The sequence below is a fragment of the Podarcis muralis genome, chromosome 5 (genome assembly GCF_964188315.1).
Source record: "Podarcis muralis chromosome 5, rPodMur119.hap1.1, whole genome shotgun sequence".
Lineage (NCBI taxonomy): Eukaryota > Metazoa > Chordata > Lepidosauria > Squamata > Lacertidae > Podarcis > Podarcis muralis.
The window spans coordinates 2,475,856-2,503,675 of record NC_135659.1 but is presented as its reverse complement, the minus strand read 5'-3'; the positions used below and the strand labels follow the sequence as shown (position 1 = coordinate 2,503,675).

Genomic DNA, 27,820 nt, shown 5'->3' with positions numbered 1-27,820 from the left:
CTAGAGGTCCTACTTAAGACATTAAGGCGGTCCTATGCATTTTTATATGGAAGGAAGTCCCACTGTGTTCAGTGTGGCTGACTTCCAGTTAAGCGTGCATAGGATTGTAGCCTAAGGCTTGATCACAGGATTGCTCAGCAACTGTACTTCTTTAAAAGCATTTATATAGTGCTTGTTTTTGGAGTTGATAAACAACTTTATTCTTAGATGCTCATTTATTATCACCTCCCATCTAAATGTGGATTAACAACAGACAACAAAATTACACTTGAATATTAAAATATTTAGCAGTGACCATTTTATTTTCGATTTCTCATTTTACAAAAAAAGCAGGTATAAAAATGAGCAGCATTTTATAATTCCTTTCCAGTTTTGTGATACAAAACTGGCATTAAGTATAAACTAAACACATTGGTCAACTTTCCTCCTATGTCATTCACATTCAAGCTGTTTCCAGGTCTGGAATGCAAATGATCTCCTAGAAAGTCTTTTTTTTTAAGCACTTTTTTATTGGTCAGTACTTTCTCCCTTAATACAACATGGAACATAACCATATTAGGAATAGAGGTTAAGATTTTATAGGTCCCACTAGCTGAACACTGATCAAGAAACGCTTGCAACTTAGAATAAAACTATACATTAGATTTGATATGAGGCTAACACCAAAATAGGCACTCTCATGTTTTGTCCCTCCCCCCCCGACCTCTGCAGTATAGGATACTTTTCCCATGTCCTGAACTTATGCCAAATTTTCATTCCAACAGTAGGCAATGATGTGATGAAGACAGGGAAACACATGACATCAGGGCATGTGTCAAGAGACTCTAAAAGTTACGGGGAGAAGGAAACTTGACATGAAGACCTTATTTTTGGCAGCAGTCCCACGTCAACTGCAATGTGTAATTCTGCCCTTACTTCAGTGTACACTTGTTAGGTTATTCAGAGGCAGCTGCTATTATGCAGAGTTCCAAAATGTTTTCCCTGTTCCCTTTGCTTGATGGATTATCACAGAAACAATGACATTCTCCGCTTGTGGATTCTTCATGTAAAAAGGTTTGCAAAGAAAAGTGTGGGACACTTATGAAAACCAAGCAATGAGCAACTTGACTTGACAGATCCTTGCCAATTGCTGTAAGGTTAGACATTGACTAGTCCAGTTTGTTATTTGTAAGCTGTCCCATATCAACGCAGTTTACATGGAATGCTGCCCAACCAGCTAAAGAATTTAAAACTGACCTCAATCCCCACCATCTGCTCAGACTTTCTGGCCAAAAATGGGGAAGGAAGGTTGTACATTGTCGTGATTTTTTAAAATCATCCTATGCATGCACTTGTACATGTGTCACTGAAATGCTTTGCGAGTACCAGATACTCATTTTAGAAATAAAATTGCACTTATATAATTATCCAACATTTCACAAAAGAAGTCTGATATGCATATTATGCCACAGATATGAAAAAGCAAGAAGGCAAGCTGAAAGAGAGAGAGATGCTACCCACAGGGCGGTGATGGCATTTGGTTGTTTTGGTCTTTGTATGAGCATTTCCCACACCCATGGCAGAAGGGGCAATTTTTGCTGGACTTAAACTGTTTTCCTGGCAGTTAAGACACGGACAATGGATCCTACACCTCCAGCAGCAAGAGCCTGAAAACAGACAACAAGGAAGAGGAAGTTAAAGCACTCACTGAAGACAACTCTAACTAAGCAGACATCTACTAGCATGTTTTATATGGCTATCTCAAAGAGGCACAAGAAATCAGAAACATCAGTTTATTGAACTGGGAACACAAAAAAGACAAGGGGAGTACTCTCCATAAACACACTAGTTTGAATTAAGATACAAACCATTCACAGAATCATGTTCACATATATTTCCTCAACTAAAACTCATTTTAATGTATATTAAATTATCTCAGTTCACTGGGCAATTACAAATTTTAATGACAACAGGCATTATTTCTATGGCACACAATCATACTCAGTAAGTGAACAGAAATATTTATTTTGCTTTACTGAGGATGTCATAGGTGGGTGCCTTATTTTTCTCCGAGGAACGTTACTCCAATCCAAATCATCACTATGGTCCACAGAAGTAGTGTTTCTATTAGGTGTCTAGCAACACATGAAAAGGTACAATGCATTTAGTATTCAATGAAGTTTTACTCAGAGCAGATCCACCAATTTCAGTGGGTCTACTCCAAGAAAGGCTTAGCTAAATACCACCCTCGGCTTTTTAAATATGCATACACCTCACTTCATTTCATTACTCAAGTACTGATGACAGATAGCTGAATGTGTCAACCGACGCCACGGCAAACTTTTCAAGCCTGAGATGCTTTTGGTTTGGTTTTATATGTTGCCATCTTGTTGTGAACCACTGAGATCTCTGTCTACAGGGCACTGTATAAGTTGAATAAATAATAAATAATGAAGCATCAGGAGATGTGGAAGCTCTGGGGAAAATCCAATGGTGTCGTCCTCCAGCAGAACAGATTCCCCCTTTCCCTTGCAACTCCTAATGCACCCCCAATGACTACTCCAAAGAATTGGGAAACCTTCCAGAGGAGATTTGGAGGAGTGTAGAGAGCTCTAGCAGGGATGGAAGAAGTCCCATCATACAGCTGGATGTTTCTCTCCATCTGTACAAGGGCTTACATTCACACACAAGTCATCCCTAGATCTTGTGATCATCAAGTGATAAATATGGAAGTGAGAATATACTCTAAGGAAATATATTTGGTTCTGTTGGTTTCCAGCAGTTAAGTAATTAAGGTAAAAGGATGCATGCCTTAAGCAACAGGATTGTCACAGGCAATTCCTATCTTTCATGATTAATCTCTCTCTCATTGCCAAAGACAAAACAGTCAAGTTTTTTTTAGAAAAAAACAACATTATTCAGTGAGTTAAATTGTGTAGTAAGTTTGGAAAATGAATTGTTTGCTAATATTAAAATATGTGTGTGCTCATTCCATTGGGTTAATTCTAGTATTTCCAGCCTGTTCATCATTTTACTTCTGCTGTGTTTCCCAATTCACCTGACACTTCTTTTCTAAGATAAAGTTCCAGTTTTTTTAGTCTATCTAAATAACTCTTTCAGGTATGCTATATTCTTTGGGATGCATGTGGCTCTGTTACCTTTTCCTCCCTTCTTGCCTATGCTTTATTGAGAAGGGAGAAAAAATAGCACACAACTCAGAGACCCCAAGAAAGGAATGATTCCAAGCCATCATACCTTTTCATGCCACTGTAGTAAAACAGCACTGCTGTTGTCAGATGGGCTCTCAAAGCCCTTGTAGATGTATTTCATTAAGAGATCAACTCCACTCTTATCCAAAGACTGTACCGCCTTTTCAATATCATTGGCTTTGAAAGAGATGAGAACCTTCAGGACAATACTTTCTGCACGATCCTGGAGAAAAATTGAAAAAGACAAACAGCAAAAGAACCATGAACACTGCAATTCTGTGCTCGCTTACTTGGAAGCATGTCCAACTGAACTCAGCTGATTTTCTTCTGAGCAAACATGCACTTGGTTTGACCACTGCAGTTTATACTATTAAGAAAGGTTCTAATCACCATAAAAATTCAACAAGTACTAAGCTACTGGACTTACATGACTATTATGACTGTCTGCAACTGTGTTGCATAAATAAATTAGTTCTAATATAGAATTAATAAGACCTTATGAATACTTCTGTTTTATCTGAAATGGCAAAAGATTAACTAGGCTGCAGATGGCAATTTTCAAAAGAGGCAAACTCAAATAAAAGTTCTTTGCCCAAGTTGGAGTGTCCAACTTTCAAGAGACTGTGATCTACTCCCACTATAAAAAACTAGCATCAAAGTAGTTGAGGATGAGTTGATGGGGGGGGGGGGGCTACGATCGACTGGTAGATCACAACTGACCAGTTGGACACTCCTGTTCTATGCCATTTCCTACCCAATTCCCTTCATTGGTACACCAGACCCAGATCATTCTGCAGGGTCTAAGTTGCATTTCTCACTTTATGCTTTTGTCTTGCTTTGGCAAAAACAGTTCAACAAGTTCTTATTAGTGACCTGGTTTGGACTACTGTGCACTACCCAAAGTCCAGCACAGTTTCAGACACTTTCACTGTATTTTTCAATGAACCACAGTTTATTGTTATGTCCAAATCTGAAACCATGGTTGAATTTAACTAAAGTTTAGGGAAACAATACAACTTCCAAATCCATTGTTTGGTGTTGTTTTTCCCCACCCTAAACCTAGATTAGAGTAACCACACTTTGGACATAACAACAAACTACAGATAGTTAAAACTGGAAGCAAAAGCTTTCAATCTCCTCCACACAGCTGCGCTGGAAATGGAGAGCTGATGAGCCCAAGGCTTGCTTGTTCACAGAATGCTAAACCATTGTTTAGAATTAAATAGAAGTAGGATTAAAAATGTAAACAAATATATATTTATCATTGCAGAACTGTCTCCCATGCCTTACTTAAAAAGCAACAGGAACACAATGGATTTCTACTTTTATAATTAATTTTCTCTTTTGTCTTCTAAAAAGAACTTTAAACATTATAGCCATCTGCACAATGTTTGAACCACTGAATGCAGACTAGGGCTTCATTCGTTTTGTTTCGTCAGCCTGTTCAGGACTGAAAAAAATAGGATGATCTGTAAGCAATCAATTAAGACACAATACATGTCAATAGACAGACAGTTCCAAAGTATAGGTACTGCCATACTAAAATATTGATTTCTTACAATTGCAGAAAGAGTATTATGTGGCACCTGTAACAGTGCCAGGTGCACAGATCAAAGCAGTCAAGTGAGCACCAGTGGGGTAAGGCTCGTCTCAAGCCATTAAGGGCTTTTTACTTCAATACTAATACCCTGAACTCAGCCCAATAACAAATCAGCAACCAGTGCAGATATCTGAATAGAGGTGTTGTATGACAACAGAGTCTTCTTTGACAGCAACTGTGCTGCAGCATTCTACATTAATTGCAGTTATCCAATCCTGAAGTCACCAATGCAATATCACTTAAACACGTACACTAAGTTTTGAGACAAAAAAAATTCCTTCCAGTAGCACCTTAAAGACCAACTAAGTTAGTTCTTGGTATGAGCTTTCGTGTGCATGCACACTTCTTCAGATACACTCAGATACAGATAAGTTTTGAGAGTTACAGCAGTGATGCTGCAATTCAGCAGTGTTTTTAGATGTGGTTAAAATATTCTGAAAAAGAAGATCAGTCTTCAATCACTATTATACCATAATTCTCCTGTTACCTCACCTTTACGGCTTGACTCTTGGTGTTGATTGGAGGATTTTTCAGAGCTGCTTGTAATGCAGCCATCATGTTCCCCGTAAACAGCAGTTAAGGAAAAGACAATTTTGCCAAGCTTTGAGGGTTCAAAAACTAGTAATAGTTATAGAACACATTTCAAGAGTTCAAAATGCTTCAGATACATTCATAGGAACCTTAAAATAGCCCCGTAAGGTTTTTCAGTATCTTATGTAGTATCTTATGCAGCTGGGGGTGAAGAGAGAAGCACTAAAGCTGACTAGTCTGTATAACGACACTTCACAAATGGCTGAAGTTGAATTTGAAGAGAGGACTTTCTGACTCAAACCTTAACTCTTTCCCACTACATAGCACAGAGCTTAGAGAAGCCTCAAGCAGACTGAAAAATCTTAGTGGCTGATTAGAGAATGCTATATCTAATAAGCAAAGAAAAATTAACACATCTCAAGAGATATAAAAAAAACAGCCAGCCTGTTGACAATGCAGAACAGTATTTTAATTAGACCCAATTTGGTTTTGGAAATGGGGGGCGGGGGCAGTTTCCTTTCTTGATTACTTCCTGGAACCCATTTAAAAAGTGTAATTCTTAGAAACCGTTTCTTCTATAAATGAGACAAATCACTAATTCCCTGATCCTATGAAAATTCACCCAGAAATAAGTTGTACTGTGTTCTCAAGTGAGTGTGCTTAAGATTACAAAATGGAACTGAATACCAGTTGCACTATCACTGACTAGATGCAACTGTTTCCATAAAAGGAAAGACCCTACTGAATTCATGTACTTCCTCTACTGTTTTAGTCTGACAGGAGGAAGTTAGAAGGCTGTAATGCTTTGCAGACTCCTCCTCCCATGTTCTTCAATTTGATGTAACACTGTCAAATGCATGCTTTAGGACTGTGCAGGCAAACGGTGAGAAAAGACACTTATAAAAGTAGATGTGCAAAGCTGCTACCATGTTAAGCCATTCAGATTATACTATATTAAGCTATTTTTTCCTTTTCAGATATGCCTGAAGCTTATTACAAAATAAGTTCTAATGAAAATAGAACATCTGCCCCATGAACACTTATCTCTTACTAAAGCTATCCACAGACTAATGCAATTCTTACAAGTAGACCCACTGAATATGCCTAAACATTTTTAGCTGATTAACCATCTCATTTTTAATATTAAATTCTACTACACTACAGTATCATGATATGGGGTATTTTTGAGAATGTTAAAAAATGAGCTTCAACTATGCTATGCAGACACATGAATTCACAGCTTGGAAAACAGATCAAGTAATTTTAACATTATTGAAGAGGTGTGTTTTCAACAATGCTGTCAACCATGAAACTCTTTCACACACTTTTGAATTAAAAAAAACCATGAAGTGATTAAATGATTATAGAGTGTCAATCAAGAAAAAGTGCCAGACCTAACTTTTGGCCTGTGGAAAAAAAGAGCAATGAAGCCTGAAGGAGGAGCAGAGTTGTGTGTGTGTGTGTGTGTGTGTGTGTGTGTGTGTGTGTTCAGCAGGAAAGCAAGATAAAGCTTTGTGTATTGAAGGTGGAGGAAAGTTAAAATATATGTTCAACCAAAGCTGTTAGTTCTTGTTCTTGCATAAATCACTCTCTGTTTTACACCACAGTTCTTTTTTCTTCCATAGAAATGTTGTGAGGAATAGCATGAACTACAGGACAGCATGACTGTCAACCTCAACATTACAGTCTGCTGAAACAATGGCTACATTGAGATGCCTTCATGCTCAGAGCCAGTGTGGTTTAAAATGGTCTCTCAATGCTCCTTTGTCAGATTAAAGCATATACAGATATCTTAATTGTTTGCAGTTGTACAGAATGGGTCTGAAATGTTAAAAGTTCAAATGTCAGCTAGGTTCCCTTTATACCCCACCTACAAAGCATCTGTGTGAAATGTGGGTGAAAAATACAACCAGCCCATAACTGTAGGCCTTACTTCCAAGTAAACACACATGGTTAAAAACCAAGCTGCGCTCTTGTGTGCTGTAAGGTTTTCTTCCAACCAGCAAGATTGTCTCTCAGCCTAACCTGAACAGTGAGAGCTGTTCAACAGTGGAGGACTCAATCAGGTGGTGGCGGCATCTCCTTCCTTGGAGGTTTTTAAGCAGAGCTTGGATGGCCATCTGTCCTGGATGCTTCAGTTGAGACTCCTGCATTGCAGGGAGTTAAGGACCCCTTGGGGCCCCTTTACAATTCTGTGAAAGGGAGAAGGGTTCGCAAACCCCACTTAGGGAGTCAGACGGGACGAGGGAGGAATTCGAGTGAGGATCTGCTCCCACCGAGCAGGCACCGGCTGCGGGTGTAGCAGAAGCCCCCTCCCCAAAAAACTGCATCCATACTGGGGGAGGAAGCACAGCCCCCGTTCAGGCTCCTGTCATCCTTTCTCTCCGCCCCGCCCCCACCCACCTCCTCCTCCTCCTCCTTTGCGGAAGAGATGGAAGATGGAGAAGCCAAGGGCCTCGGCAGGCAGGCGGGCAGGCAGGGCGACCCTGCTCCTCAGGGCGGGGGGTTGGGCGACAAGATCCCAGCACTGCTGGGGGTTGGGCTGGATGACCCCCGAGGTCCCTTCCGGCTGGAGCGGAGAGGGCAGGGGAGGCGCAGCGCCTGTCCCGGCGCCCAAGGGCCCCTCCTCAGCCCGCCCGCCCTCCATGGGAAGGGAGACCCCCCCCCCGAACCCCGCGACTCGTTTCTGTCTCCCTCAGGATATTGCCTCAGGCACGAGTCCACCTCGCCCTCGTCGGGGCCCACCTGGCCGTCGCCGCCGTCCTCCTCGTCCACGAACTTGTTCTCGTCATACTCGTCCACGTCCACCCGGCGGAAGCGCGCGGAGGAGACCGTGTGCTTGGCCATGGCTGCGCCCCGCCTGACTCGCTCGGGCAAAGGAAGGCGGCGGCGGCGAGAGGCGGGGCTCCGCCCCTTCCAGGCGGCGGAAGGACTCACGTCACGGAGGGAGCGGCAGCCAACACCGACACCACGCATGCGCGAGTGGTTTCACCCCCACCTCTCCTCCGCTCTGCGCATGCGGACAATCCACACCGGGTTAACCGCCAGTACGTAATTTCTCCTCCTGCGCGTTATTTTTAAGCTTCTGTGAGAGAGCGACCTTTTCCAGGCCCTTCTGATTAAAAACCCCCAACAAGCGCTGGGTTTTAAGTCTTTTATGCTCGCTAGCGTTGCGCATGCGCGCGCCACCCATTCTAATGAGCATGCGTAAAGCAGCCATTTCCCTCTCGCCCCCCCGTTACCCCGTGAACGAGCGCATGCGCAGAACGGCGCGCGCGGCGGGGTGGGGCGTTGGCCTGTGGGAGGCAATTGAGAGGTTGGCTGACACGTGACCTTGGGCAGGTTCCTATAGCAACGGATGGGCCCAGGATCCCGGCCTCCTGATTGCAGTCGGGGGCCAGGGGGGCGGCGTGCTGTTAGGCCTGACAGAAGCCCCACGGCTGCTCGGAACCAGAGGGCGGTTGCCTCTGATTTTTGCTCAGTTCTCAAAATTGTTAGAGTTTTGTATCTTCTGACGGGTTTTTTTGTGGTACAACTTTCCCCTTCTAATTCGGATTTCCACCTCACCCCCAAGGTTATGAGGTGGACGCATCGCTTTTAAAAACGGCAGCCAGTGCGTACCCCCAAGTTTAAGTTCTTTATCAAAGTAGGAACAGCAAATAATTATGTAGTTAGTAAGAGAATAATCAAGCCAGCGATAGGATATACCTGTTTGCCTGGGAGTAGGCCTCATTTATATCTTTGGGGACTTCTGAATAGATATGTATAATAATAATAATTTTATATTTTGTACCCTGCCCACCTGACTGGGTTGCCCCAGCCACTCTGGGCAGCTTAGGACATACAGTATATAATAATAATAATAATAATTTTTTATTTATACCCCGCCCTCCCCAGCCAAGGCCGGGCTCAGAGCGGCTTACAAGCAATAATAAAAACAAGAAGAATGATTACAACTTAAAAACAAAAATAAAATACAACATTAAAATAATGGAATATTAAAATATTAAAATGTAGCCTCATCGCAGGAGGAGAAAGGGGGGGAAATGGGGGGGGGGGAGGGAATCAAACTGATTCCAAGCCAAAGGCCAGACGGAACAACTCTGTCTTACAGGCCCTGCGGAAAGAAATCAGATCCCGCAGGGCCCTGGTCTCAGGAGGCAGAGCGTTACACCAAGCTGGTGCCATCACTGAGAAGGCCCTGGCTCTGGTTGAAGCCAATCTAACTTCCTTAGGGCCCGGGACCACTGGGGTGTTGCTATTTATGGACCTTGAGACTCTCCGTGGGGCAGACCAGGAGAGCATAATATAAAAGCATAATAAAACATCAAACCTTAAAAACTTCCCTATACAGGGCTGCCTTCGGGATTGTGTGCAGCAGATTTGTTGCAGCATACACTTTCATGGACCGGATCAGGGGCTGGCAAACCTTTTCAGCAGGGGGCCGGTCCTCTTTCCCTCAGACCTTGTGGGGGGCTGGACTATATTTTGAGCGGGGGGGGGGGGGAATGAATGAATTCCTATGCACATCAGGCAGGCCCCACAAATAACCCACAGGTGCATTTTAACAGAACCCATTCCATGCAAGAGCACCAGGCAGGCCAGACAGTATTGTAGATTATAAAAATTAAAATTAAAAAAAAATTCTTACCTGCACTGATGATAGTCATTGTTTGGATGGGGGGCTCCTCGCCTGGGTTTGGTGCTGCGTTGTGGCCTGCTGGGCCTCCTGCTGCTGGCACCTCTTCCATGCTTTGGGGGTGGGATGGGGGCACTCCCACCGGCAGCAGAGGCCAGAGCGCCGCTGTTCAGCCAGTGGGGAGAGCTACCTGTTCTCCCCACCCTCACTCTTTTCCCTCCACCCGTAAATCTCTCGCCCCCTCCCCTGCCCTGGATGGTGCCTCTTTTTCCGCCGGCGGCACCTCTGCCTCCTCCTTTTCCTCCTCCTGCACCTCCTGAAGGAGGACTTCACGCAAGAACGTGCGGCGGCTTCCCTCTTTTTTGTCTTTTTTTCCAGGTAGCTCAGACAGCGGCCGCCGGGCCAGGTTAACGACCCTCGTGGGCCTGATTTGGCCCACGAAGCCTAGTTTGCCGACCCCTGGACTTGATTGAACTTCATCAGATGCAAGTTTATTCCAGGAATAGGTATCCACCCACTCCAAACCATTATGCTTGCAAGTACTTTTAATAATTTCAAAGGGAAGTTTGAAGAGCTACCTGTGATATCTACTAAAAAGCAAGGCGTAGCAAAAAGAAATTGAATTTCCAAATAACTGTGATGATGTCTGGGCTGACTTTAAGGTATTTTCTGGCGATGATAGAAGAATTGAATATTAGTCATTTACATGCAGCATGATTGATGATTGGATTTATTTTATTACATTTATATCCCAGCTTTCTGTTGGCAGGTACAAGTTTACAGGTAAAACTGCATAGAACAATGACAATAAATCAGTACAAAATAATTATTATAAAGGAAATATCCTGAAGATGAAAAGTTGTCTTAATACTCTAACAGAAAATGGAGGATGACGCTGTCCAGTAGCCACACTGACTAGCAGGATTGCCTTAGTCTCTTCATTCAGCTGCTTGAAGTTGGTGTTTCCTATGCTGGCATAATAGCCACAGTACATATGAAAAACACGCGTATAAGCATTTGAGCTGCTTACATGCCGAGTGAATTGTCAGCCCTGCATTCAATTTTTGAATGAGGTGAATTGGATCCGGTTTCTGTGCAGTTCATGCTCTTTAGACTTGATACTTTAAACTCGTTCAGTAATTCTTTCCATGTAAACAGATCTTCCGTTTGGAATTACTTGCAAACGTTTAGCTTTGCTTAATGACTTATCTGGCATTTTTAAGTGTCTGACAATATTTTTAGGTTGGGGGTATAGTGGCTGCTTTCTAAAACTGGAAAAAACATCAATGGGAGGTGTTGAGTGGGGGGGTGGTATCCTCAGAGGGAGCAATCTACCATTCATCATTGGTGCTGGATGCTGAGAGTCTGAACTGGGCAAAAAGTACTTTTGCAGAGATGGCAGAACAGTTGAGTGTCCATAGCCTGGCTGAGGCAGGGTCTTCATAAAAGGAAATTTCATTCCTGTAATGCTGCTAATTTGTTGTGCATTTTGTCTGTCAGCCCATACTCTTGCAGGCAAAATTGGATGATGGAGACTTGGGTGTGATATATTAGTCACAAAACTCTTTAGGGGGGAATGCCAAAGTCCACCACACAGTGGGCTCAATGTCACCTGAGGCCACATGCTAGCCAGGCTTTGCAGAGCTTCACAGTTCCATGTGGATACTGGGAAATCCTCCTCTGTGTGGTACAGCTGTGCAAAATAAATGCAGAGTGTAATGTCTTGATACTTCATCAGGAAGTTGTACATTTTGCTTATGCAGCCATGCTCTGCCTCGTTACAAGGTGAGTAGTTTGAATAAATAATTATGTATCCAGCATTCTCATAATTGTGCACAACTGAATCTAGATAACCGCCTATTTCAAATAACATTGATTCTGGATGAATGTTGTACTCTGTGCAATTTGTAGCATGGCCTTTTTGAATTAATTTCCCTGATGAATGCCTCAATTCATAAAATAGAAGGTGTTTATTATGGGAAGGCATTGATCTGTATGGGAATCCAAAGGCATTATGAAATTCTACATAAGGAACTCTTGCTTCTTCACCTGTTTTTATGTGATAGGGGCACTTGACACAGCTTTGGCTCACTGTTAGCCAGTAATATGGTTTTACTACTGTACCTTTATGTGCTAGGTATTCTTGGCAAAATGTTTCTGTTTCTAGGTTCATAGTGTATGGAAATATTGCTCCTGTAAGTTGGACAATCCTGAAACACACAAAAAATAAATTCCTAGTTAGTTATTTCCTCCCCTTATTTGGAATCTTTGAAGTTACAAATTTAATTTACAAATTACAAATTTAAGCCAGATATGAACTGGGTTAGTTGTCAGGGCTTCTGTATGCGAACTATAGGAGCAGAACTTCTTTCTTTACTTAGGGTTTCTTATTAGAGAATCATGATTTCCTAAGTTCCATGGTTGGAAGCCATGGAAGGCAAAGTAATTTACATTTGTAATATATGTATATCGGACCGGACAAATGTTAGAACATTAGCAGTGGCAAAGTTTTTATCGGTGGTTGCAAGATCAAATGAGCCCTATATTCCAAACAAAATGCTCGTTTAACCTGGAGGTAGGCTGTATGAATTGTGTATTGTTTTGTAATGATTTGTTGGGTCTCTGGACCGTAATAAAGATTGATGATGATGATATAAAGGTAAAGGTACCCCTGCCCGTACGGGCCAGTCTTGACAGACTCTACGGTTGTGCGCCCATCTCACTTAAGAGGCCGGGGGCCAGCGCTGTCCAGAGACACTTCCGGGTCACGTGGCCAGCGTGACATCGCTGCTCTGGTGAGCCAGAGCCGCACACGGAAACGCCGTTTACCTTCCCGCTAGTAAGCGGTCCCTATTTATCTACTTGCACCCGGGAGTGCTTTCGAACTGCTAGGTTGGCAGGCGCTGGGACCGAGCAACGGGAGTGCACCCCGCCGCGGGGATTCGAACCGCCGACCTTTCGATCGGCAAGCCCTAGGCGCTGAGGCTTTTACCCACAGCGCCACCCGCGTCCCTGGTGATGATATACGTATATCCTAAGAAAGCCACTAGGGTTGCCACCCAGCGAGATTGACCAGAACAGGGGTCGGCAAACTATGGTCCGCGGGCCAAATCTAGCCCAATTGCCCTCAGGATCCGGCCTGTGGACGTTCCGTGGATCGGCGGTTCTGTTTGTTCATTTTTTCCCCATTCATTTTTTTGGGGCGCCATTCCCCCCCCCCACACACACACACCGCGGTGCCTCCTCTCTTCCTGCGCCTGGCTTCTCCGCACCCTTCTCCCCGCCCTGCGTAGTGGAGGAAGTGGGCTGGGCTGAGCTGGCTGAGCGCCATTTTGGGCAGCGCCTCTCTGGAGCCAGCCATCCCTTTTGGGCTGCTCATCCCTCCGTCGCTGCCGGCAGCCTCTGCCGCTTGCAAGGGCAGGCACAGGAGCAGCGGTTGGCAGAGCACAGTGCAGTGTCTCTCTCAACTGCGGCTCCTATGCCTGTCCTTGCGAGTGGCGGCAGCGGGACGAGCAGCCTGAAAGCAGCCCTCGCAAGGGCACAGGAGCCGCAGTTGGGAGAGCGCAGCACTGACAGCAGCATAGGTAGGCAGGGGGAGGGGAGGGGCTGGGGAAAGAGAGAAGCCCCTCCGCCATGTGCGCCTGCGTGTGTGCGCTGTCTGGCACGCCACAAGGTCTGGGGGACAGTGAACGACCCCCTCCAAAAAAGTTTGCTGACCTCTGGACCAGAATTTTACCCTCTGGGCTAGTTGCTAGAATTGGCTATGGTGCCAGAAAAATGGCAGCTGAGCTGTTCTTTTGTCTGGTATAGTGCATTTTTGAGCTTTCTTTCTCATGTAATACTAAAATATGACATGGAAGATGGTAGCCACATGTGCTGTGCAATGCACAAACATGTAAAGGCTGTGCATTTTTATGAATATCAGTGTATGCACACTGTGCTATCTCATAGAAGACCACAGAGGTATGTGGCACCATTTTCAAGGGGCATGTTTTTGTCATCTTCCCAGCAGATCTAACAAGGCCAATGAATACTTGGGCCTCTCACTGCCTGCTGCCTGTAATGAGCACTGAGGTTTTGCAGGAAGCAGGCCCTGAGCACTCTGAGGATTTGTGGGAGCCAGGCCTTGGCTGTGCCAACCTTTTATGAGTCAGGTGCAGGCTAGCAAGCACGGTCAGCTGACAAGATGCACTGCAGCTGGGAGCAAGCCCAGGAGAGCTAGATCAGGCCTGCATTTCACTTTTGGTCTTTGCCACAGCAACTCGGTCTTTCGTTGAGCTCCTGTGACCTTGCCTGGCTGGACTTCTCACCCACCTTGAGTCTGCTACGCTTCTGGACTTCCTCTTGGCTCTGACCCTTGTTTGACTTGCTGCTGCTTCCTGACCATGGGCCCACCAATTGGACTGCCTCTTGCCCCTGCTCCCTCCGCTGGACTCCCTCACTTTGGCCTCTCGGACTGCCTCTGCTACCAGCACCAGCACCCGTACCCATCTCAGCGTTCCTGCCCAGGACTCTTGCCGCTCACGCCCCGGAATGTCACTCTCTGAGCTGGTGTGGAGCCACTGTCACCTTTGGTAAGGTGACTTATGGTGAAGCACTGAAGTACAGATTTGATGGTATATCCAGATAGTCTTCGGATAAATGAAGCACTTATTTCCTAAAGGAAGGGCATTCAGGGAAACATTGTTACTCAGTTCTTATTTAAAAAATTGTCTCCCAGTGAAGGAAAAAGAACTCTGCACATATTCAACGAAACTCAGCTTTAAATGCCAGAGTTATTCATACTGCAGCAGCTCTTCCAGATATTTTATATCCGAGGCACACTTTTTCAGCATCTAAAATTCTTAAATTCATTCTGCAGTAATAGGTAGGTATTTTATGTTAAAGGTAAGGTAGGCAGGTAAATCTGCAGGCAGGTATACTCCATACTGGTGGAGCAGCAGTTAAAAGTTCCTACATTTCCCCACCCAGTTGGGGCTCTGGGATGGGGCTGTGCTTTCTGGCAGTGCTGATGCTTCTTAAGAATCATTTGTGCTCTATTTTCAGCTAAAGTTCTTGTTTTATCATGGGGTCCAGTGCATCCTTATTCCCTAAATGGAGGTGACACTGCTGCCCATCTTGGTGAGGAGAAAGGGATTAGTGATGCTTGGGGCCTCTGCTCCGACAGACATAGAATAGCAGGAGCATCCGAAATGGTGGATTAGTTTTCAGTGTGTACCTCTGTCCTTGCTTCACACTAGTGTGCACATATTTTTGCTCTAATAAGTGGTAAAAAGCAGTTTGTAGCTTCTTCGGCAGAGAAATGAGTTCTTTCAAGCAATTTGACTTGCCAGATTGTGCCTTTTGAGGCAAGACAGGTAACATTTGCTTATGTTTGTGGGATTCATCAGGGAAAATATGGGGGGGGGATATTGTATCCTTCCCCCACCCCCTCTTGTGTGAGAAATGCTGGGCTGCTGATTTTGAGCGACAAAGGATTAAATAGCCTGTTCCACTCTGTGCAACCTGAAACCACCCAACTATTTTTTCCCTTCTTTTTAAAATGCAAACATGGGATTAGCCGTATCCTGCTCTTCAGAAATAGCCACAAAATGGTAAAATCATGCAATAAAAGCATTGCTTCCTTCCCAGAAATGAGATAAGATATGCTTTGCATTGCATTGCAGAAGCTAAGCATAATCTGTTACATTCTTAAGATTTAATAACTGAGCTGTACTTACCGCCAGTGTTCTCAAGTCCCAAATGCCAGTAATAAGCACAGCCTTACTTGAATTGTTCTGCTATTTTCTATTGTAAATGATGTAAAAAATGTTTCCCTATGATCAACCTTTCACTTTGAAAGAAAATAAGCTACTTTTCTTCCTCATTTGCTTCTGGTACATAGGATTGTCGTTTGATCACTTTTATATTGATACAGCGTAGGAGTTTCAGTTGCTCAGCAAAGGAACATGGTTGTACTGTCAGTTTCAAATGCTAAGATACCTAGCTGTAAACATGAGCCCTACCTTTATTTTTTGAATGAGTGGCCAGTTCAGCTCTTGTGCCTGATTACAATTGTCATTAATGTATGCAGTGAGATCAATTTACATAGTATGTTTACAGAGTAAAATAAGGAACAACAAAAGTATAGGAGTCTGCTTTAAAGATTTTACAATCTCAAACATGACAGTAAAAGGGATGACAGGAAAGAAAAGAAAGAGGCATGCATGAAAGAGCCAAATGTGCGGGGAATGACTGTTAGCAAATGTGCAACAAACCTTTCCACAAAATCAGCAAAGGTTCTTATTTTTAAGGGGGGAAAGAGGGGAATATGATATAATAAGCTGCATTCCTTTACCCACCTTCCTTGGAGGTAAGGCACACTGAACTCATGGAGACTTACTTTTTAATAGACTTGTATAGGATCATGCTGTAATAATGCTCAATGTTTGCACAGCAGTTTCAAGTGTTTTAACACTTCATCTTCACGTCCTACAGTGCTTGTAATCCTCGCAACAGCCTGTACAGCAATTCTTCTCAAACTCTGTGGTGGACCAGCAATTCCCCACCCCACCAATGTGCCAGGGACTGGTGCCATACTTTGTCCTTGAAGTGTCACACCCAACATGGACTGCAGTGAAGTTGGTGTGGACCAGAAGCCAGTGGCTTATGGACTGCACTTGTCAGTGGACCACTACTTTGAATAGCACTGCTGTAAGTTGTCTTTATTCTTCCACATTGCAGAGGGAAGAACAAGAGAGTGGCTTGCCTGAAGCCACCTAGTGAGTTCATGATAGTGACTTCGTAGCCACTGTGCTACACCAGGGTAGCTAGGTTTTGCAAGGGAAGAATGCACTTTCCCCATCACTTCCTAAGAAGCAATGAACAGTGTATGTAGCAAATGGATGTGTGTACTTGCTTTCTTTTACTTAAAGGAAATACTTTTAATAATGAAGGAAGAATGACAATGTGAAAGATTTATTCAAAGTTGGTAATTGAAGAGCATCTGAACAAGCTGGAGAAAAATGGCAGAAACAGAAGTGCAAGAAGGAGACGAGGCTTAGTATATGAGCCAAAGCAGCCACAGGATGGCAGTATAATAAAGATACAGTATTCTGTTTTATACACTTGGGCATGAGAACTGTGTGTGCTTTATTTGCCCATATTTTAAAAGACCTTAAATTTGACATGTGTGTGTTTTATCTTCTGGTGCAACATAACAGGTTGCCTCTTAGGTATGCAGTATGTTAACTGTTGAATGGGAAGCTAAAGAGAGACGCATCTGGGGTGTTGCATTTCATTGTGCATGTGACCTAAGTTTTGTATCAGGCCTGCTGTGTGAACCCTTTGCTCCTCTGCCAGTTCCATCCTTGCAAGACAGCAGGAGTTGAAACTGACAAGGATCCTATGCTCCAGCCCCTCAGAATTAAGCATTCTCATCAAATCCCCTGCCAGCTTTTAAACATGAAGTCTGCAGGGGAGCAGAATCCAAGAGTATAAGTGAAAGAATCTGTTTTTCTCTTGCCACATACTCTACTCTCAGAACAAGGAACTGTATGTATCAAAGGAAAAAAGCTAGCAAGAAAAGTGTGGAGCACCATGAAACACAACTGATTGTTCATGAATTTTGAGGGCTTCAGCCTTTTTATTTTAAACAGTTCTTAAGCAAAAAGCAGGTTTGTTTCATTTGCACCAATATAAACATTTGATGTATACTTGACCTGGATTATTTTCATGAGGAAATACTAAAGTCACCAAATCCAGAACTTTTATATAGTATTCTTAATTTTCATTTCACTACATGCTGTTTAAATGCTTTGATTATCAAAAGTATCTCTGACTATCAGCTGATGGGAGTATATAACAAAACATGACTGCTCTGATTATGATTTTTTTTTATTAGTTTTAAAATATACAACACAAAACTGCAACCAATAAACATCTCTCCCACCCACTTACAACGAATTCCTGGTATTAAAGGGATAATTATGATATTATCCTTCCCCCCGCCCCAGCATGTAATTAAATCCATCACATAGGTACAGCCTAGGAGTATCCAATAGTCCTCCAATTTGACTGTACAGATGGTCAGCAGTACAATTAAGATACAAAATATCATGAAGATAATATTTTGAAGATGCAGGTGATGGAGTGTTTTTCAGCCCTTGTGTGAATTTCCACCATATGTGGGTTTTGAGTTCCTTTTAATATTCCTATTTTATGTGTTAAGCTTTTCCACTATGGTTATATGCCAGGCATTTTTATACCAAAGTTAAATATCCAAATTCTGCAGTTCCTATTTTAAAGCAGCATATAGCCCTGCTGCCACTACAGAACGTCAATAAGTCCTTCATTTTAATGTCCTCATTTGACACTTCAAATATGGATTGATTATGAATTTCTCATGGACATCTGTTTGACCACTGTTGGAAGAAGACCACTAGACTAAGAGAGACAGTTATTTTAAGAACAATAAAAATCTTTGTCATTGTCATGGAAGAAGGTGTACTGTTGTACTGGGGTAATGTGGCTTATGAAAATCTGTTTTTCAGTGCAAGAACATAATTAGATTAGGGATTTATATAGAACTAGGTGAAAGTTCATGTGATGTATAATTTTGGTCACTGGAAGTGTGAAAGTAACACCATTCTTCTATTAGTTATATGAGAGACTATTAATGTCACTAAATAAGGCACTGATACACACAGAGATAGAAAGAGATTTTGGGGGCAGAAAACTGGTTTTGTTTCTTCTGGTAACACATTCTGTGAAAAAGGCCTCCTTTTAGTTCTGAAATTTAAGTACTGAAATGTCATAGTATTCAAATGTGCTTCAGTGGATTTGTACGCGGCTTCATCTAGTAATTAAAAGTTCAAAGTCCAGGAGTATCACGTGGTCTTCAAACAATCCAAGGCTTCATGTTTCTTTGTAATATGCCTATTTGATTGTAAGGTATGTAAATGAAGGAAGAAAGAAAGAAGTATGGTGTTTTTGTTAGGTTCTTTTGCCTGGATGCTTTAGTTTCATTTTACAAATTTTGGGTTTGGCTCTCCAAGGTGTGATGGTGTTCAAGTATCTGGATGGACAAATCTGTGTTAGGCCAGTGGCCTGTGTTAGGCCACTGCTCCAACTCATCCCTCCCCCCCCCCCCCCGGTCTTGCTGATGCATTCCAGATTGGTCCCCTGATCTGTGATCAAATCATGGAAGAGTGGTGTTTTATTCTGGACTAACATGACCTTCATCAACAACAACACCAGGCTGGAGGAAAATCTAGCATGATTTAAGAAGGATGTTGACACGCTGGAACATGTGCATAGTGGGGCAACCAAGGTGATCCAGGGTCTGAAAACCAGACCTTATTTGGAGCGGTTGAAGGGGCTGGGTATGTTTAGCTTGGACAAGAGACTGAGAGGAGATATGAGAGCCATCTTCAAATATCTGCAGGGCTGTCACATGGAAGACGGAGCAAGCTTGTTTTCTTCTGCTCTGGAGGGCAGGACTGAACCGGTGGCTTCAAGTTATAAGAAAGGAGATTCTGACTAAACATCAGGAAGAACTTTCTGACAGTAGGAGCTGTTTGACAGTGGAACTGTCTCTTTCGGGAGGTTGTGGGCTCTCCTTCCTTGGAGGTTTTAAAGCAGAGCTTGGATGGCCATCTGTCCTGGATGCTTTAGCTGAGATTCCTGCATTGCAGGGGGTTGGACTAGATGACCCTTGGGATCCCTTCCAACTCTATTATTCTATGATTCTACCAAAGTCTTGCTGGCTCTGGGACCAGTTATGGAGGGGGATAGACAAGTGCCTGCCCCACCCCTCCTGTTAAGGTTACCATCTAGTAACATCTTGTGGAATCATTTTTTATTTATTTTTATGCTTTTGCTGCCTGGGGATACAACAGGGTGCTTGCAGGGTGCTCACCACACGTTCTTGACCATTGCTGCTCATGGCTTATAAGATCTAGCCAGGATGGAATGACTGTATGGATCCAGGGAGTTCAGTGTTTGAAACAGTGTTGTTCTAGGCACATTTTGCAACAGGGAATTTCCTTAGCGCGAGCAGTTTCTGAGCTCTGGGTGCAGTACTGCGCCTAAGAATTCAGATTAAAACTGCAGAAAGGAAGGAAAAGAGGACTTTTTATGCCTTCCTACTTCCAGCCACTCTCTGAAGAATGGAGAAGAGACCCTCTTAAGAGTATTAGGGGGGGTGGGCACTGGGGGAGTAATGGATGCTTCTCTGTGAGTGCAAGCAGCTGGGTGTTCCTTTGACATTACAGTTACAGATGTTTGTGGTGCTGAAGACAGAGGCTTGTGACTTTAACACGCCTGCTCAGAAGTAAGTTCCATTGAGTTCAGTGGGATTTCTGTTAGGTAGATTGCTAACCTAGGACACACCAGCATTTTACTGCTATTTTCATCCTGGTGGTCCTTGGATCATAGTTTGAGTACAGCTGGCCTTGCTTCATTCTGTACACAATATGCCTCTTTTTCCTCTACAGTACCAAGCAGCAGTATCTGGAATTGTAGGTACAATAGTTTACTGTTACTTAAGACTATAAATATTGGGATCCATATAAGCTAGTTTACATGATGAAAAATCAGTTTTGAATTTGGTAGTTTCCTAATTCATCTACAGCGTTTTTATTGGACTCCTTCATGCCTGTTTACAATAGGAATTGCAGAGCATAAACATGTTATTGTTGGGATGATTGGTTATTTGTTACATAATTTGTCAGTGTCCTACTTTCAGGCCAAATGTAACAACTTTGTTCTTGGAAGACTAAGGCATCATAAATCGTGCAGCACAAAGCTCTTTACTCTGGATTTTGTGAGAGAGTTTGCAAATTCCAACGTCTGTTTACGGCATGTGGTTGATATTCTCCCAGCATTTGTAACAATAGCTTTCATTTTATTTATTTTTATTTGATTTCATATTTGTATCCTGCTTTTCAAGCAGCAAAACTGAGCTCAAATCATAACAAGAGAACAAAAAACCCCACCAAAACATTTAAGTAAATATCAATATAATAGCTAGAAACAAAAATACACCAGTAATACAAAAACAATAATAAAAAGCCCAGAAATGTTATCTGGAGATTTGGAGTGGGGCTACTATCAATATGTTGATGAACGTTCAACCATAGTGTGCAAGGTGATAACAAATAAAACTATAAATTCAAGTCTACAATGCATGATCTATGAAATCCACTGCCACTCTATGATATAACAGCTATGAGTTTATGTGCCTTTAAAAGGCAAATTAATTCATGGAGGGTAGATATTTTGATTTTGTTGGTTATATGGAAGTTCCATACCAGTTGCTGGGGAGCAGCAGCAGGTGAGAGAGCTGTTGCCTTGAGGCTCTATGTGTGGGTTTGCTGTTTGTTTGTGATGACCAGCTTGTTCTCTTGGCAGAACTCTATTAGCCTTTGCCCTGCTTCGTTTTGATCTCAAGGCCAAACTTGCCAGTTGTTCCTTTTATCTCTTGACTCCCTACTTTAGCATTCCAATCCCCTAGAATGAGAAGAACATCCTTCTTTGGTGTCATTTCTAGAAGGTGTGGTAAGTCTTCATAGAATTGGTCAATTTCAGTTTCTTCAGCACCAGTGGTTGGTGCATAAACTTGGATTACTGGGATGTTAAAAGGTCTGCCTTGGATTCGTATCGAGATCATTCTATCATTTTTGAGATTGCATCCCAGTACAGCTTTTGCCACTCTTTTGTTGACTATGAGGGCCACTCCATTTCTTTTACGGGATTCTTGCCCACAGTAGTAGATGTGATGGTCATCTGAACTGAATTCGCCCATTCCCGTCCATTTTAGTTCACTGATGCCCAGGATGTCAATATTTATTCTTGCCATTTCTTTTTTGACCACCTCCAAATTACCCAGGTTCATGGTTCTTACATTCCAGGTTCCTATGCAATATTTTTCTTTACAGCATTGGACTTTCCTTTTGCTTCCAGGCATATCCGCAACTGAGTGTCCTTTCGGCTTTGGCCCAGCCACTTCATCAGCTCTGGATCTACTTGTACTTGCCCTCCGCTCTTCCCCAGTAGCATGTTGGACGCCTTCCGACCTGAGGGGCTCATCTTCCAGCATCATAACTTTTATATGCCTGTTGTCTTTGTCCATGGAGTTTTCTTGGCAGGAATACTGGAGTGGCTTGCCGGTTCCTGCTCCAGGTGGATCACGTTTGGTCAAAACTCTCCACTATGACCTGTTCATCTTGGGTGGCCCTGCATGGCATAGCTCATAGCTTCTCTGAGTTATTCAAGCCCCTTCGCCACAGCAAGGCAGTGATCCATGAAGGGGCTTATATTAAGATCAATAAAACCAAGATTTACAATGTAAAAGACATGGTGCAAAAGCAAAAAAGGATGAGCAGGGAAGAGGCAGACAAACCTCTTCTGCTAACCAGTTCATAATGTTCATAATATAAACCATAATATAAACCATAATATAAAGTTCATAATATAAACCAGTTTATAATGACTTTTTGGAATGGAAACACTTTAGGGAGAGGATGAGCCCAATAGAAACGGCCCTTCAGCAGAGTAGAAAGTGCCTTTGCTCTCCTCCTGCTCTTGTGACAATTGAGAGAGAAGCCCCAGTGGAGTGGCGCTGCTTCCTTGCTTCTCTTGGCTTCATACTGAGCCTAGCAGCATGGAGCCCTGGCTCTCCTTCCTTCTGTATGGCTTCTACTTGAAGAAGTGTGGTGTAGTGGTTAAGAGTGGTAGTCTCATAATCTGGGGAACCGGGTTTGCGCCTCCGCTCCTCCACATGCAGCTGCTGGGTGACCTTGGGCCAGTCACACTTCTCTGAAGTCTCTCAGCCCCACTCACCTCACAGAGTGTTTGTTGTGGGGGAGGAAGGGAAAGGGGAATGTCAGCCGCTTTGAGACTCCTGAAGGGGAGTGAAAGGCGGGATATCAAATCCAAACTCCTCCTCCTCCTCCTCTTCTTCTTCTTCTTCTCTTCTTCTTCTTCTTCTCTTCTTCTTCTTCTTCTTCTTCTTCTTCTTCTTCTTCTTCTTCTTCTTCTTCTCCTTTTCTGCCTTCCTCATTTTCTCTCTCAACAAGCTTTTTAAATGACCTGGTTTCCTTGCCAGGCCATGCCTCTGTCGCTGTCTGTCAACCAGTTGAGTAGGTGCATACCCAGAGGCAACTGACTGCTTGTCCTTACCTGGTCCACCTGCAGCAGAACCAGGAAGAGGAAACCTTCAGCTAGAAATGGAGATGTGGGATTTATTCAGCTTACATTTGACTGTGAACCTACCTAATTCATACCTGTCATACCAGTATGCAGCTGCCTTTTATAGATTCTCACTTCTCCAAAATTTGGAGCGCAGTTCTCCAGCCCCCCCCCCCCAAAAAAAACATATGTAGAAGCATGCATGCAGGGAAAGCGCACATGTTAAAATACTTCTCTTTGTGAAAAGAGTACAAAAATGCATTACATCAGGGAGAAACTTGCAGAAATATGTATATTAGGTGAAATGCACACAAAACTTCTTTCACATTTTCATGCACTTTTTAGAAATAAATCAAAAACTGATGTGCAGCTGACTTTAAGACTGGAATAATAATTTCCGTGTTGGATTGCTGAAATGCTCTCTGTGTGGGGATGCCTCTGAAAATCGTTTGGAAGCTTGAGTTGGACCAGAGTGTGACTGACAGAATGCTAACTCAGTCTGGCAGGTTGAAATGTATAATTGCAGTATTATACCATCTGCAGTGTTTGTTAGTTCATTTCCAGGCTTAACTGAAAGTGTTAAAACCCTAGATGGCCTGGATCAGAGTATCTCAACAATCATCTGTATCCATATGAATTTGATTGACTGATATCATTTCTGAAAGCCATGGTCTTTGTCATTCACATAAGGGACAATATTTTATTTTTCTGTGGTGGCACTAGGACAGTTGAATGCCCTACTCATCCCTACTACTGCTCACCTTTTGGCGAGCAGGTGAGTGCTTTCTTTTCCAGCAGGTTTTTCTGAAAATATGCTTTTTGTCTGCTTTGCTCTTTGAATTGTTTCTTGATGTTATCATGTTTCGTTTATTATTCATATTTTAATAACTTGTTTTAGATATTTTTATTTGTCAGTGTTTATAATTTTAAATTTCTATTCCTTTCTTTAAAAAAATTTCTAAAGGATTTATTTAAAAACCAGAAGGGTAAAAAAATCGAACCATTCTATCACCACCCAAAAAATCCACAAAACCCTGGCACATGAACTAGGATCTCTTCATGCAAGTTCTCTAAATGTCATAAAGCTGGATTTATACGAAGAACAGAATTTTATGCTGTTTCTTTCATGCTCTGTGTGGCATAGATTTCTTCCCTTGAGTCTCCAAGAACAGATCAGTAACCTGTGTCTGATTTCATCCTTGGCTATTTGCTGGTAGAACCCAATGTCAGATGCTTCAGTTATCCTTGATAAATCTCTGGTCTGTACAGCGCTCTACCTGGTCAGATGATGCCCCCAAGGCAAGAGGATCCCCAGTCCTTCCCCTCTTCCTCCTGGCTAAGGTACTGCGGATGTGAGTCTTAAGGGTTGCTAGCTTGCTGCTCTGGCTTGCTGCAGCCCTGGCTTTGAATGCAGTCAGATGAAATCGAGGAAATGGAGACCTTCCCTGTGGTTCTCTCTGTGAGTAGCTTGATTCCATTTTCTGTGTGTTTGTATGACTATATAGAGATAACATTCTTGTTGCAATAATCTACCAAATATGCAGTTTTAATTCCTTCCAGGCTGTTACAGTGTGGAGAGACATGGCTCCGTTTGCAATGCAGTGCATCCTGATGATTATTTTAACAGATGCATAGTTTTTGTTTTGTTGCATGCACAGAGCAATATGCTGAACTGCATAAAGAGGATGGATGGGGTAGGGACACAAAGGATATGCTGCAGAGCCGTGGGTTCCTGACAGCTCAGGAGATAAGGAAAGGAAAAGCATAATTAGATAGCTGGATGCTTTCCATGGTTTGCGTCTGCAGGGAATACATCTTAATCCTTTTGTGTGCCAATGTGTGCTTGCATCACACGGGGTGGACAGGCATGTATTTGTTTCATTCAGGGTGCATCAAAGTTCACTCTGCTCTGAGGGATCCTACCCAGTTGGCTTATATTTTCTCATGAGGACCTTGATATTCTCCGCATCACAGATATGTCTGGCTTGTTACACTGTCAAGTGCTTGGTTTGGTGCTGAAATCTAGTTATTTTGCTGCTGGCTTTATTTGTGTAATTTCTTCTTAACAACAACAACAAATAGGCAGTCATCTAAATTTTACTCAGAGTAGACCCAGTGAAATTATTTTCCATGACTGATACCACCCAATAATAATGCATTCCCTGTTCACACCAATTGCACTTGCTTTGCTCTTTGGGCTCCTCCCCAGAGCTGGTCTTGCAGCAGAATGCTGGGAAGGGGCATGAAGTTCTTAGTTTACCTCCTCAAGAGATGCCACCTTCCAATGAAATTTGAAACCAAAACCTCCCCAGTCTGTTGGAGTTCAGATGGGACAAATAGAGTGCCTGGAATAGGAGACTTCTGCAGTTCATATATGAGTACTATTATTTCCTAATTATGTTTTATTAACTTTCCTTTAAGATTAAACTGGCTATGAAACACATTATATGCTCCTCAACATATTCCTCACAGCATTGCATTTTGTTTTGTTTTGTTTTTTGCTTGTGCAGCTGTCAAACCCTTCTAACCAGGGCTAGGAAATTAGAAAGGCTGGCTCACTTATTATTTATTTAATTATTTATTTAATTTATGTACCACCCTTCGTCTAAGGATCATAATTCGAGGTTTGATGGCAGATCGAGTCCTCATAGGAATGGTCTTGCATTGAGTTGTTGTTCTCACTTGCCAATGTCAGCGGCACTTCTGGCTGTTTCAGCCTTAGATCCAAGTGCGTAGTAAGGGTTTGCTTGGGTTTAGGTGCTGGCAAACCACCGCTCCTACCTGCTGAGCAAGCGAGAGTTGCTTAGCTAGCACACATGGTTCCCCAATGCAAGGGGAGGATGAGACATGCTTTGGCAATGGACTGAGTGCTGTGTATACCCATTTATTTTCTTGGGGTGCTTAGTGGGGAGGGTTGAAAGATGCTCAGGAGCCTTCTCCCTCCCACTTACCTGTGTAGGGTGACTCATCTGTGCAACCCCATTTGCAGGAGTGAAGCTTAAGTTCCTCCTGTGTCTTGGGACTCTGCAGACAGGTACGCTGCTTCAGTACACAGGTGTTATCCATCTTCCTTTTCATCCTTGGCTGTTGGTGGAAAGTACAAATTGCTGAGTGACCTTTCACCAAGGTTTGCTATCACCAAGTTGCCGATGTAGTCTATGGTGATATTCATGATCCTTCCCCAATGGAAGCTTTCCTTCCAGGACAAATAGACTGGGGTCGCAGCAAGGGGCATAGGTTTAAAACCTTACTCCTTTGCCTGCCAAGGTCTCAATCCAGCTCAGTCTCTCCCCACAATTCCTTTAGTTTGGCACTCTACTTGCCTTTCCCCCCTACCTAATTATGATTGGTGTAGTACTCGTGCCATCATAAACCAATGCTAGGGTAATATCATCACCACCATAATTTTGAGCTATGCCAGTGGATCAGATTTAGTTGCAATCCTATCTGGGCTGGCTGAAGACATTTTGCTAACTGAGAAGACAAGATGGCGCGCTCCCTCCCACCCATTTTATGAACAAAAGCTGACTGGACTGGCAGTTGAATCTTCCACTGCATCTGAGGACAGCAGGCTAAGCTTAGAGGAAATGGACCACGCAACACAGAGCTTTGTCCTCCAATCCCTTGCCATTGCTTTCTGCCTCCACAGCAATTGCTGCTTAAGGCAGGTGCTTCTTTCTGGCTAATGAATCCTAGCCTTATCCCTGAATCCTAGCCTTATCCAGCTGACATAAGCTGATGATAGGATTGCACTGTGGGCAGTGTGTCCCAGAATTTCCAAATAGCTGAAGAAATTTTATTTTCTTAAAATTTGAGCCACATTTTACTCTTACACCCAAACAGTTTTAGAGGTTAAAAGTATAAGCCTTGAGAATAGCTCACTTCCTGTCCCTGCAATTCACAGTTCTGGTTGTGCCTTCCAACAGAAGGAGAAAACCCTAGAATACAGTGGTACCTTGGGTTACATATGCTTCAGGCTACATACGCTTCAGGTTACAGACTCCGCTAACCCAGAAATAGTACCTCGGGTTAAGAACTTTGCTTCAGGATGAGAACAGAAATCGTGCTCTGGGGGCGCGGCAGAAGCAGGAGGCCCCATTAGCTAAAGTGGTACCTCAGGTTAAGAACAGTTTCAGGTTAAGAACGAACCTCTAGAATGAATTAAGTTCTTAACCCGAGGGACTACTGTAGTCACTCTTGCAGAGAAACATCAAGCAGCCTCCTTTTAGAGCTAACAGTTCCTTATTTCTCTTGCTGGAGAGTAGACAAAGGATTCCATCACATCTCATGCATAGATGCAACAAAATTATCTGTGCTCACAGAGTCCAATTAGAAGGAAGGAATGCCAAAGCAGGGAATTGTGGTGGATGTAACAGCCACCCTCTGTTGATGGGTACTATGAGCTCATGGAAGCATTTAATTGTTTCTTTCATTTATTTTTCAATTTTTTGTTTTGTTTTTGCATTAAGGAAAGATGGTTGCACCAAGGTGGACGGGGGCTTGTGCAATACATATCAATAGGAGAGTCACAAGCTAACCCATGTCTTGTAGAGTGTCAGTTTTGCTGTCTCCACCCCCCCCCCATCTCATTGTTCTGTTTCAGAGGTTTATTTAGGCTTGCCATATTTCCAAAAGTAACATTCCTGACACCCCCAAAATTGTTGAACCTGAAATTTTTCAACTTCAACTTTA

General features: G+C 43.0%; 3 protein-coding genes across 6 annotated transcripts in view; 1 reads left to right on the top strand and 2 right to left on the bottom strand.

Moving 5' to 3' along the window:
• Positions 1–281: 281 nt before the first annotated feature.
• Positions 282–8,459, bottom strand: ARPC5 (actin related protein 2/3 complex subunit 5). 2 transcript variants are annotated; one of them, XM_028732215.2, is made up of 4 exons: positions 8,024–8,445; positions 5,281–5,353; positions 3,235–3,411; positions 282–1,646 (listed from the first exon to the last, which is right to left on the bottom strand). In XM_028732215.2, exons 1-4 carry the CDS (start codon positions 8,293–8,295, stop codon positions 1,584–1,586), a joined length of 585 nt encoding a protein of 194 aa, XP_028588048.2. In that variant the 5' UTR covers positions 8,296–8,445; the 3' UTR covers positions 282–1,583. The 2 variants fall into 2 exon arrangements, with proteins under 2 accessions (XP_028588048.2, XP_028588049.2); XM_028732216.2 differs by lacking the exon at positions 5,281–5,353 and having other exon boundaries at positions 8,065–8,459.
• A 2,216-nt stretch (positions 8,460–10,675) lies between these two features.
• APOBEC4 (apolipoprotein B mRNA editing enzyme catalytic polypeptide like 4) lies at positions 10,676–15,805 on the bottom strand. The gene is made up of 2 exons (XM_028732214.2): positions 15,679–15,805; positions 10,676–12,168 (listed from the first exon to the last, which is right to left on the bottom strand). The coding sequence occupies exon 2, from the start codon at positions 12,129–12,131 to the stop codon at positions 11,082–11,084; it is 1,050 nt and encodes a 349-aa protein (XP_028588047.2). The 5' UTR covers positions 12,132–12,168; positions 15,679–15,805; the 3' UTR covers positions 10,676–11,081.
• Positions 15,806–24,477: 8,672 nt separating this feature from the next.
• Positions 24,478–27,820, top strand: part of RGL1 (ral guanine nucleotide dissociation stimulator like 1) — a 137,371-nt gene continuing 134,028 nt past the window's right edge. For 2 of the 3 annotated variants that reach the window (XM_028732209.2, XM_028732206.2), the window contains exon 1: positions 24,480–24,587. The gene's annotated coding sequence lies outside the window, so the exon portion shown is untranslated. Of the gene's footprint in view, positions 24,588–27,820 lie in introns of all 3 variants that reach the window. The other variant, XM_028732208.2, reaches the window with a different exon arrangement.

Bases quoted from the DNA above. Each gene is read 5' to 3' on its own strand.
- APOBEC4 (XM_028732214.2), bottom strand. From the start codon at position 12,131: ATGAACCTAGAAACAGAAACATTTTGCCAAGAATACCTAGCACATAAA.
- ARPC5 (XM_028732215.2), bottom strand. From the start codon at position 8,295: ATGCGTGGTGTCGGTGTTGGCTGCCGCTCCCTCCGTGACGTGAGTCCT. The intron at 5,354-8,023 runs ATATCCTGAGGG...ACTGCTGTTTAC, and splicing joins GTGGACTCGTGCCTGAGGCA to GGGGAACATGATGGCTGCAT. The intron at 1,647-3,234 runs GTATGATGGCTT...GTCTGTTTTCAG, and splicing joins TACTACAGTGGCATGAAAAG to GCTCTTGCTGCTGGAGGTGT.